This window comes from Macaca fascicularis, chromosome 11, assembly GCF_037993035.2.
Source record: "Macaca fascicularis isolate 582-1 chromosome 11, T2T-MFA8v1.1".
Lineage (NCBI taxonomy): Eukaryota > Metazoa > Chordata > Mammalia > Primates > Cercopithecidae > Macaca > Macaca fascicularis.
Window position 1 is genome coordinate 126,815,832 of NC_088385.1, and position 12,530 is coordinate 126,828,361.

Sequence of the window (12,530 nt, forward strand, 5' to 3'; positions counted from 1 at the left end):
AACTCTGAGGCTAGCATCTAATCTCTTCTTCTGGCAGGGCTTTGCAACTCTAATATGCACAGAAATCCCCTGGGGAGCCTTATTAAAATGCAGCTTCTGACTCAGCAGGCCTGAGTCTCTGGAGCTCTAACAAGTTCCTAGGTGATGCCAATGCTGCTGGTCCAGGGACCACACTCTGAGTAGCAAGGTCCTACTGCCTCCACGTAATAGTTTCGCTGTTTGTTAACAGTGGCAGTGTTGAGAGATTCAGATTACTGTGATGTTCCCTCTCCTGATAATAACCTGGCCAATTCTTCTAAATCAACAGTTCTCAAGTGAAGGTGACTGTAGCCCCCCAGGGGAGACCGGGCAATGTCTAGAGTCATTTTTGGTTGTTGCAACTGCAGGGAGAGGGTGCTACTGGTATCCATGGAGAAAGGACAGGGATACTGTTCAACGTCCTGCAATCCACACAACAGCCCCCACAGCAAAGAATTATCTGTCCCCAAATGTCAACAGTGCCAAGGTTGAAAAATCCTGTTCTAAATAAACAGAAAACAGGACACATCCTGAGTCTTCTCAATTCATCTTAAGACTAGGAATCCCAAGATTAGAAGTGGGCCATCAATCCAACATTGTCCTTTCCCAGACTAGATCTGAGACATGCGGAGTGTTATAGGTTAGCAGGATGCTGTATGTGGGGAAGGGATCACCAGGTCACAGCCTATGGTCTGTATTTTGCTTAAAATCAAGCACATGTGGTTCAGTAAACCAGTGAGGGGAGGCCTATGAAGCATTAAACTTCCCATCATTTGGAGGTATAGCAATTTAACAGGACCACAGCTCTATTCAAGCAAAAGACCAGTTAGGCTCTTAGACTCTAAATTCAGTGAAGGTAGGGCCATACCCAAATGTGTTCATCAATGGAGCCACAGCACCTGACACTGCACTTAACATACTGTAGAAATTCAAATATCAGAATGAATCATCAATTCAAAAATTCCTGCAATTCTAGGCTGGGCATGGTGGCTCATGCCTGTAATCCCATCACTTTGGGAGGCCGAAGGAGGATGATCACTTGAGCCTACGAGTTTGAGACTAGCCTGGGCAAAGATGGCAAGACTCCATCACTTTAAAAAAAAAAAAAAAAAAAATTCAATTCCTGCCATTCCAAATGTTCTTAAATAGACCTAGAAATTAAATTACTCCCTAGTGTGACATGGTTTATTATTCGCCATCATCACAAATATTATTACTTATAACAATGATTTATGCAAAGACGTATATGGTATTATAGAAAGAGTATGGGCTTTCGAATCACACAGACCTCCACCCAAATCCAGAATCCCTTATTTACCTGCCATATGACCTTGACCAAGTTACCACGGTATCCACATCTGTAAAATGGGTATAATAATCCTTACATTTGACAGAAGTGTTTTGAAGGAGTACAGTGTAATGTACTTGAATGACTAGTGGTTAGCACAGAATACGTACTCCCTAAATAATATTGCCGACCATACTAAAGGACTAGAAAAAAAAACCCAAGGAGCTACATGGTGCTTAATTCCACACATAAAAATCTGTAACAGCTTCAGGTGAAATTCTTACAAATTTTTGTATGTAGAATTAAGCACCATGTAGCTCCTTGGGTTTTTTTTTTCTAGTCCTTTAGTATGGTCGGCAATATTGTTTAGTGGGCGAAGGATATGAACAGACACTTCTCAAAAAAAAGGCATTTATGCAGCCAACAGACACATGAAAAAATGCTCATCATCAGTTGCCATCAGAGAAATGCAACTCAAAACCACAATGAAATATCATCTCACACCAGTTAGAATGGCAATCATTAAAAAGTCAGGAAACAACAGGTGCTGGAGAGGATGTGAAGAAATAGGAATGCTTTTACACTGTTGGTGGGACTGTAAACTAGTTCAACTATTGTGGAAAACAGTGTGGCGATTCCTCAGGGATCTAGGACTAGAAATACCATTTGACTCAGCCATCCCATTACTGGGCATATACCCAAAGGATTATAAATCAAGCCGCTGTAAAGACACATGAACACGTATGTTTATTGCGACACTATTCACAATAGCAAAGACTTGGAACCAACCCAAATGTCCAACAATGATAGACTGGATTAAGAAAATGTGGCACATATACACCATGGAATACTATGCAGCCATAAAAAAGGATGAGTTCATGTCCTTTGTAGGGACATGGATGAAGCTGGAAACCATCATTCTCAGCAAACTATCACAAGGACAAAAACCAAACACCGCATGTTCTCACTCATAGGTGGGAATTGAACAATGAGAACACTTGGACACAGGAAGGGGAACATCACATACCAGGGCCTGTCATGGGGTGGGGGGAGGGATAGCATTAGGAGACATACCTAATGTAAATGACGAGTTAATGGGTGCAGCACACCAACATGGTACATGTATACATATGTAACAAACCCGCACATTGTGCACATGTACCCTAGAACTTAAAGTATAATAAAAAATATATATATATTTAAAAAAAAAGAATTTCACCTGAAGCTAAGTAGGCACAGAATCCCTCTCCCCTAAACCAAAGACTGTCTTCCCTCAGGATTACTGAGCAACCATATTATACACTTGAGGTTTCATTTGCACCATTCAGGGCCAGTTAGCAAATAAGCAGCAACAATCAAAACGACACCTATTTGGAAGAAGACTATCTCAGTGTTTCATCAGCATGGGACCACCACTGAGTCACTGCCAGATGGAAACAAAATGTATTTTCTGCTAACAAATGCTGAGGACCTGAAAAATCAGGATCATTTCTGTCTTTCTGAGAATAGCAAAAGAAAGACAACTCAAGAGAAAAAGCCCATGTCAGACGCAACAGACCATCCGAGTTCTCTAGCACGTTAGCCATAAATGTCCTAGGAAATAATCTGTGATCACCAGTTGCATTATGTGTTTCTCACTGTTGAGATATGGCAGTCTCGGATAAAAGGTACAAGTGTGCTGGTTCCCTTGACGTCGCGATGCCTTGGGGGAAGATATTTTAAAAGACGTTGATAGAAGACAGCAAAACTTTCCCATGGATGGGAGCAGGTACACGATGCCAGGCAAGGTAGGCATAATCCCAAAGGGAAGAAAGAGGAGTTCTGATTGGCTTCAGCTTTCCTGAAGCCCAGAAAGATCAGGCTGGTTACAGCCAGAATCCAGCCCAGCATCTGAAACATCGCCGGAACGGCACAGCCAGGGCAGCTGGTACGCTTAGGAAACCCCCCACTGAAACTTGGAAAGCAGCCTTGAAATAATGATAATAATAAATAAGCAGCTGAAAAACCAATCTTGTGGGAGGCTGGAAATGAAACAGAATAATGAGAGCCTGGTGACCCATGAGCGTGGCAGTCACTCATCACAGTGTTCGACTTGCTGGAAGAATAAGTATCCTGGAACTGGGTCAGATGCCTGGTTCATGGGGTGCTGCCTGCAGCAACCCCAAGGGGCAGGACCCAGGAGGGTACAGAAGCTACACCTGACCTCAGTGTCAATACAAAGGAACATCCTAGTTTCTCTCGGTAGCCACTCCCAGTTCTGTCATTCATAAATTTGCCAAGACCTTTCTTAAATTATATTTATATATCCTGCCGAGACCACCTCTTGAGATAATGAGTTTTAGAAGATTATTACCTGCTGTGTTAAGCAGTACTTCCTTTCATTGGTTACAACAAGAAAAAGAAGAATTGGGGGTGAAACTGCACAAAGGCTAATGTTGCTTTTAACAAGGGACAATCTCTTATTGCAAAAGGCGGAAATATTCAACAGCCTGGAACTACCAGGCATTTAAGCAGCAACCATGAACTTGGGAAACTTAATGATTCAAAGTATTTTGGTTGATGAAAATCACTCAACATGTGTTTATGAAAAACCATACTAGATAAAAGCATAATTTATGTTATAGTTACCTAGTTAGAAAATAGCTTACAGAGCATGGAGTCAAGCAATGTTTTCAATCACAAATCTCTGAGTTGATTGCAAATAACACAGGGATCAGAGGTTGGTGAAAAACAGGAAAATTTGCTAGGAGACAGTGAAGTTAATACCATGCCTCTCTGCATAGTCGGAAACTCCACAAAACCACCAGGAAAACGCACTACCAATCCTCAGTGGGCACGAAGATCCCACCTGCTGACTGAGCTACACTAAGTATCTAAACTAGGAGTAGTCCCATCAAATATAAATACCCTAACTGCAATATGGTACCATGGATTGATTCCTGGAACAGAAACGGGACATGAGTGGGAGAACTGGTAAAATCCAAAAAAAGTCTCAAGTGTAGTTAGCAGTAATGTACCAATATTAGTTTTGACAAATAGTTTTTCAAACACTTAGTTTGACAGTGACACTGTTATGTAAGAGTTAACATTGGGGTCTGGGCGCGGTGGCTCATGCCTGTAATCCCAGCACTTTGGAAGGCCAATGCGGGTGGATCACCTGAGGTCAGGAGTTCAAGGCCAGCCTGACCAACACGGAGAAACCCTGTCTCTACTAAAAATAGAAAATTAGCCAGGCATGGCCGGGCGCGGTGGCTCAAGCCTGTAATCCCAGCACTTTGGGAGGCCGAGACGGGCGGATCACAAGGTCAGGAGATCGAGACCATCCTGGCTAACACGGTGAAACCCCGTCTCTACAAAAATACAAAAAACTAGCCAGGCGAGATGGCGGCGCCTGTAGTCCCAGCTACTTGGGAGGCTGAGGCAGGAGAATCACTTGAACCCGGGAGGCAGAGGTTGCAGTGAGCTGAGATCGCACCTCTGCAGTCCAGCCTGGGCAGCAAGAGCAAAACTCCGTCTCAAAAAAAAAAAATTTTGTAAAGAAAATACATTTTGTGAGTCTTCAGAGTCACTACACTGGGAGCTGGGAGTCAAATACATTATGCCTAATTTATAAGTTAAACTTTATATAACACAGATATGTATGCACAGCCTCCGAGTAGCTGGGACCACAGGCATGCGCCACCATGCCCAGCTACTTTTTGTATTTTCAGTAGAGACAGGGTTTCACCATGTTGGCCAGGCTGGTCTCAAGCTCCTGGCCTCAGATGATCCGCCTACGTCGGCCTCCCAAAGTGCTGGGATTACAGGCGTAAGTGACCGCGCCCGGCCCCCAGTGTTATACATAACAGTGTCACTGGGTTTCAGTCCTATCATCAGTTTCACACACCCACTGGGAGTCTGGGAACATATGCAACACAGATAGGAGGGTGGGGAACTACTATAACTTTACTCAGGTAATCACCATTCACTGACTTACTTAGGTGGAGATATATTCTTAGGCATGATCAGCAAGTTCATGAATAAAAAAAATTAAGTGCTTATTCAAGAAGATTACAGAGATAAAAAGGCAAGACAAGAAAAGATTAAGTACTTGAATAGCATCTAAAAGAAAGTCTATCAGATCTTTCCAAAAGCATAAAAGGAAGAATGCCCTGAAAATATATTACTGATTAAAAGGTCTGAACCTTGGAGATTTGGGGGGAGATGTCTATTTATTTAGAAAAATAAAGCAATGTGGCCACCCGAATAATAAAAACATTTGCCAAGAAAGATTTATGGAAATGCAACCTACTTAAATATTTCAGCAGGTTAGAGAAATCATCAAAATGGCTTACAACTGGACAATACTGAATTTTTACCATACTATGTCCTAGCTGAAGGTGCAAGCAATTATAACACATCTCCAATCAGAAGCCTGGTTTTGACACCTAGAAGCAGATTCCATTCCCAACCTCCCTCCATCACCAAAAACAAAACACATACTCAAACTGCTTTCCTACTGGCTCTAATCCATGTTGATCATTGGGTCCAGTTATTAGAAGACATTCAATCAACAACACATCCAAGAATTAAAAAGATTTTTAAAAGATCACCAACTGGTAAAAGAAAAAAAGAGCATTGTGTGGTTTCTGTTGATAATAAACCCAGTCTTTGTTTTTAATGAATTCATTCAGTGTGCACTAACTGATTATAAAAAGTGATGTATGAATGAATCTACTGTGCATATACATTATAGGTTTTACATGCTTGTGAGCAAAGACAAAATTATCGAGGGAAACAAATGAATAAACACAGGGAGGTGTTTATGGTTTTCGTTTAAACTCAGCCATTAGCAGAACAACCTGGGCATGTTGCCTAATCTGAGTCTTTTTCCTGATATGTGAATGAAATATCTAGATCCACTTTTTTGGAAGAAATTGTGTCAAACCAAGTGATAACCTTCAAACTCCATTAATCTGTGCCTCTAACTTACTGAGGGATAATATTCTAAAGGCCACATAAACACGGAGTTTGATAAATGACCCAGTTCTACATAAACAATTTTAAAGCAGAATTATTACTCAAAGACGGCTATATCATTAGCCTTTACTACTCATGTAGATAACTACAGCCTTTATTTATATAATTTACCGAAGCTTCTTTGGGCCAGAATAATCTCAGATCTCTCTTGAGTGTTTCAAAATCCCAACATCCCAAATTAAGGAAAATAGCCCTACTTACAGTTACGAATGTTATTCCAGTCGATTTTAGAGAAGAAAGGATGGCAGCAGAGACCTTCAAACTTCAGTCTCTCTTTCTGGCCACACAACAAACTTTGAATCAGATCAAGAAAGTCACTGCTCACTTTGGGGTCATCTGGAAACTTCAAAAACCGCTGTTCCAAAAAAAACAAAAGAATTTCCTTAGCAGGGATTCCATTTCTCATGCCTCAAAGTGAAGAAAGTATTTCTCATATATGCAAGTTTCTTTTGTTGTTGTTGTTTTTTAGAGAAGGAAGTTTCGTGCCCTCTTCCCTCTGGACCAAAGGCATGTTCCCAAAATAAGTGGCCTGTTCACATCAATAGGCTTAGTTCCTTTGTAGGGGTTCAGCATCCTCCATGGCTTGACCCCGGCTCCCCTTCCCATCTCATCTCGCCACGCTCCCCATCTCTCTCTTTGCTGTCCAACAATGATGAGCTATTTAAAGCTCCCTGAACAAATCACGCTGTTCTCGCTGCTTTCCTTGGCTACCTTTTCTATCCTATAACTCCTTTCTGCATGTTCCCTCTGCACTCTACTTTTGCACCTACATATTGTGCTGTGATTTCAGTGTGATGAAAAATAAAGAAGGCAGAGAGGGCCTGCTTCTTCTGCTCATCCCTGTAAACCTGGTACCTAACAGTGCATGGTATGATAATGCACTCGTTATTGAATGATTGAATGAGTGAGTGAGCTAAAGGGAAGGAAATAAATTAGCTCCAAGAGTCATCTAAGGGGAAATTTTCACTCAAGAGGAGGCACAAGAATAACTAATAATGTATTTACATAAAAATATGTATTAAGCGTTCCCAAAAGATGAAAACTGGGTGAGATACAAAAACCTAGGAAATACGTTCCTTTTCCTTTTAGTTGAAACTAAAAAATACACATTTAACAGAGCCTTAAGAAATGAGCTTCATGAGCTGGGCACAGTGGCTCATGCCTGTAATCCCAATACTTTGGGAGGCCAAGGCAGGCGGATCACCTGAGGTCAAGAGTTCAAGACCAGCCTAGCCAACATGGTGAAACCCCATCTCTACTAAAAATACAAAAATTAGCCAGGCATGGTGGTGGGCACCTGTGATCCCAGCTACTCAGGAGTCTGAGGCAGGAGAATCGCTTGAACCCAGGAGGCAGGAATTGCAGTGAGCTGATATTGTGCCACTGTACTCCAGCCTGGGTAACAGAGCGAGACTCCATCTCAAAAAAAAAAATAAATAAATAGGCTTAATGTAGTAGAAAGTACAGTTATTAGAAAATAGTTTTACTATATATATATATATATACACACACACATACACAGAGTAAAACACATATCTATATATAATTGTATTTCTAATTCATTTCCTCAATTTTAATTCCATATTCAATAGTTAGTACTAAGAAGGAGTATATCGAAAAATCAAGAGCATGGACTTCAGAGCCAGACTGCCTATGTTATTTTGGGCAAGTTACTTTACCTTCAGTGCTTTGGTTTCCTCATCTATAAATGAAAATAATAATACTTACCTCACAGGGTTGCCTGAAGATTAACTAACTAACTAAAACTGTATCTCCTCAATTCTAAGACTCACATTCACAGTTAACAGCACTGAAATCAAGATGTATTTTATAATCAATAAAAGTATCATAGACTCACTGGCAGCAGTTTTTCTTTCTTAGCAGTACATAAAATAATGGTGTAGTCTTATCATTACTGGCAGCTGAGATTCCGTGAAATACAATTAATAAAATGCTTAGAATAGCCTTTGGCACAGAGTTAAGTGCTATATAAGTATTTGCTATTATTATTTTCTAGCACTGCTGAAACCCTCATTCACACAATTTTTAAATAACATCTAACATTCTATAAACATTAATTCACACGATACCTATAAAATATTCACACACACAATTTTTAAACAACATTCTATAAACATTCACTCACACAATTTTTTTTTTTTTTTTTTGTGGAGTCTCACTCTGTTGCCCAGGCTGGAGTGCAGTGGTGCAATCCTGGCTCACTACAAGCTCTGCCTCCCGGGTTCACACCATTCTCCTGCCTCAGCTTCCCGAGTAGCTGGGACTACAGGCACCCGCCACCACGCCCGGCTAATTTTTTGTATTTTTTTTTAGTAGAGACAGGGTTTCACCATGTTAGCCATGATGGTCTCCATCTCCTGACATTGTGATCCACCCGCCTCGGCCTCCCAAAGTGCTGGGATTACAGGTGTGAGCCACCGCGCCCAGCCTCATTCACACAATTTTTAAATAACGTCTCTCAATATGACCTCGAAATCTTCTAAGGACTCTTTACCTGGAAATTCATGATGTTATTGAAGGTTCTGGCAGAGGTTCCCTCTGCGAAGGGGGATCTCCCATAAATCATCTCATAGGCAATCACGCCCACTGACCACCAGTCACAGTCCAGGCCGTAGGTGCCTTTTCCGTCCGCATTCATCACAGTCAGCACTTCAGGAGCCATGTAATCCGGGGTCCCAATTGGGAGTCTGGCATTCACCTAGAATCCCATCAATAAAACGAATACAGCAAACTTTCAATTATCCTCAAGTAGACTGCCAACAGCCACATTTCAGACACAAGCTGATTTGCCACTGATTACTATTCTCCCAGGCACTGAAACCTGCTGTCAAGTGGCACACTGTCAGGAAATGCAAATGCTTTACTAATTTAAAAAAAAAAAAAAAAGCACAAAGCATATAATGCAATCCAAGGGCAAAAGGGCAAGAGTTGTCGATGATACACATACACCCTTTGGTGATACGAATGAGAGTTGGATATATACCGGGAATGGAAGATGTCTTTTCTAATACAAGTTTTTGATATAATAGAACTTCTCTTATGATAACAGCAAAATGATAATAAACTCTAAAAATGAATCTAAAAGATCAACCTAACCGTTACTAGAAAACTGGTGGTTGGCCAGGTGCAGTGGCCCATGCCTGTAATCCCAGCACTTTGGGAGGCCAAGGTGGGTGGATCATTTGAGGCCAGGAGGTCGAGACCAACATGGCCAACATGGTGAAGCTCCATCTCTACTAAAAATACAAAAATTAGCCAGGCGTGGTGGTGCAAACCTGTGGTTCCCAGCTACTCGGGAGGCTAAGGCACAAGAATCGCTTGAACCCAGGAGGCGGAGGTTGCAGTGAGCCAAGATTGAGCCATTGCACTCCAGCCTGGGTGACAACGAGACTGTTAAAGAAAAGAAAAGAAAACAAAACTGGTGGCTAACTGGCAATATAATATTACAAATCTCAAGTTCAAAAATTTGGAAAACTGCCTTTGGAATTAATGTTCCTACTTCAACCCACCCACAGGGCAAGACATGATAATTAACTTCCACCCAGGGCCCAAGGTTAATGAGTTCCTTTTCCTCATCCCTAACGCTTGTTCCTATGATTCCCTCCCCCACTGTTCAGAACCCAGGGGCTTATAATTCAATGACACCCAAGCACTTGACTTTGGCAAAGAAAGGTTAGGACAATACAGGAGGGCATTTTATAAAGCTAAATGTAATCCATTTAAAGGACCGACCTTTTTTTCTGAGACTTTGTCCTTCTGACTTTTTTAGTGTTTAAATGTCCTTTGTTTCTTGATATGCTGTTGATGAAAGTAGTAGATTTTCTTCCCCTCATACCCACCCCTGTCTACACAGCTTAGTAAGCTGGCAACCCCTTTGGTCTTCAAAATTATTTTGACGTTTTACTGAGCCATGAAATTTGAAGTCTAGAGATTCTTTCTCTAACTTTTCTCCCCATCAAAACAGAGAGGACCTGATTTTAGTTATATAGTGTGTTGACCAGCTGTCCTATAACTCTATATCATAATGGGCTTCTCTCAGGTCAGCAGTATATATGGTGCAAAAGAACTTTTTCCTCATTAAACGATAATAAGTGCCCCTGAGTGAGCCAAGAGATTTTGTGGGTAAGGCCACATACCTCAAAGTCTGGGCTTTACACCAAGAAAGTAAATTTGCTTGCTTTAACTGGGTGTGGAGAGGAAAGTGAATGTTTAGTGAGGACATGATGAGGTCTCCTCTCCCCAGGGCTGATTCTGGATGAAGCTCTTCCAGCCTGTAACTTGAATCTCGTCCATTCCTCAACCATGAGACTTTCTCATTATATGAAACAGACCTGTTCTTCCCTCTCCTCTCTTTTCACCCCTTCCCTCGGGCCCACATTCTGATATAGGTTTTTCCAAGCCCTAAACTCAGACAGCAGTGTGATACGACCATTCCTGACATGGATTGTCCACTGCTTTGGGCAATAAAACTTCCACTATAAATGCCCCTTCAAGAAAGCCAGATGGTCACACCATCCAAGAAACCTACAAGCAGTTTTGGCTTGATGAACAGAAGGGGAGACAAAGGGGAAAATATTTGGTCTAAGACAAAACCACAGGGTGACTTAAGCTTGAAGAACTGAAAATAGGTTAAGTCAAGGAGAAGCCTTAATATGTTGGGAAATCTGGGCTGATATTGTTTTTTTAATATGTATGTAAATGCTAAAGAGCTCAGCACAGGATTAGGATTAAACTAAAGGATTTTGGTTAAAATGCACTGACAATAAGCAATAGTTTTTGGGGTTTTTTTTTGTTTTTTTTTGTTGTTGTTGCCAGGCTGGAGTGCAATGGCGTGATCTCAGCTCACTGCAACCTCCACCTCCCAGGTTCAAGCAATCCTCTTGCCTCAGCCTCTCAAGTAGCTGGGACTACAGGTGCGTGCCACCACACCCAGATAATTTTTGTATTTTTAGTAGAGATGGGGTTTCACCATGTTTGACCAGGATGGTCTCAATCTCTTGACCTCGTGATCCAGCCATCTCGGCCTCCCAAAGTGCTGGGATTACAGGTGTGAGCCATGGAGCCTGGCCGCAATAGATACTTTCTAAATAACAAAACAAGAGAAGGAAAACTAACATCTTGATTTGACTAGGTAATGAAAATGCTACTATATTGTTGATTAAATACTTATCCTTTATGTCTAATGACCTTGCAGGACCTAACTACACAATTGTCCAATACATACCATTTGCATTTATTGGATTTTGTTTTATTGCCACAGGCTGTTCAGGAATATTCAGTTCTCCTTATTTGCAGCTCACAGGGCACAGTCACTTGTTCACAACCAAAGAATTGCAAAAACAGAATTGACTGGGGCATGTTTCTCAGGATGACCCAGCCAAACAGTATGAATTGCCAATGCCTCATTTTCAAACTAATGATGAGACTTATCAAAGAAAGATAATTCCCCAACGAATTTTTGCCCCCTAACAGATACATGATTATACACATTTATGCACAATCATTTTCTAATTTTCTACATTTTATTAATTTGTACTAGAAAGCTATGAAGGGAAAAATACCCACTGGCTTACTCTTTAAGTGCATAATAGTGATTAGCAAAGGCATTACTCTTTGTTAATTAACAAATCTCTAAGTGTGTAATAGTAATTAACAAAGGCTTGTAATGACAGTTAATGACTGCTAAGTTCCCATTAGTCACTGACCCCCAAGCACATTAAACCTGTTCAACATGTAATCTCACATGTCCTGATTATGATTTTGCAATATGCTTTCACTCTCCTCTGGTAGCAATTCAGCCAGTTAATCTGAGTGAGATGTTAAAAGTGAACCTATAGTAGGGGCCCAGCCTGCCTGCAGGAGGACACTATCTGATAGGGCCCAGGTACTACTTAACTTAGTTAATTTTTTTTTAGACAGAGTGTTGCTCTGTCACCCAGGCTGAAGTGCAAGTGCAATCTCAGCATACTGCAACCTCCACCTCCCGGATTCAAGCAATTGTCCTGACTCAGCCTGTTGAATAGCTGGGACTACAGGCACGCACACCCAGCTAATTTTTGTATTTTTTTTTAGTAGAGACAGGGTTTCACCACATTGGCCAGGCTGGTCTTAAACTCCTGACCTCAGGTGACCCGCTCACCTCAGCCTCCCAAAGCGCTGGGATTACAGGCATGAGCCACCGTGC

General features: G+C 41.4%; 1 protein-coding gene across 19 annotated transcripts in view; it reads right to left on the reverse strand.

The window, feature by feature from the left end:
• Positions 1-12,530, reverse strand: part of CIT (citron rho-interacting serine/threonine kinase) — a 195,767-nt gene that overhangs the window by 135,037 nt on the left and 48,200 nt on the right. For all 19 annotated transcript variants that reach the window (XR_012420746.1, XR_012420745.1, XM_074008011.1 and 16 more), the window contains exons 8-9: positions 8,841-9,044; positions 6,527-6,680 (exon numbers count right to left, since the gene is read on the reverse strand). Coding sequence is in view for 16 of the 19 variants with exons in the window: in XM_074008009.1 (XP_073864110.1) it covers positions 6,527-6,680; positions 8,841-9,044 (358 nt within the window). In the remaining 3 variants the exon portion in view is untranslated. The remainder of the gene's footprint in view (positions 1-6,526; positions 6,681-8,840; positions 9,045-12,530) is intronic.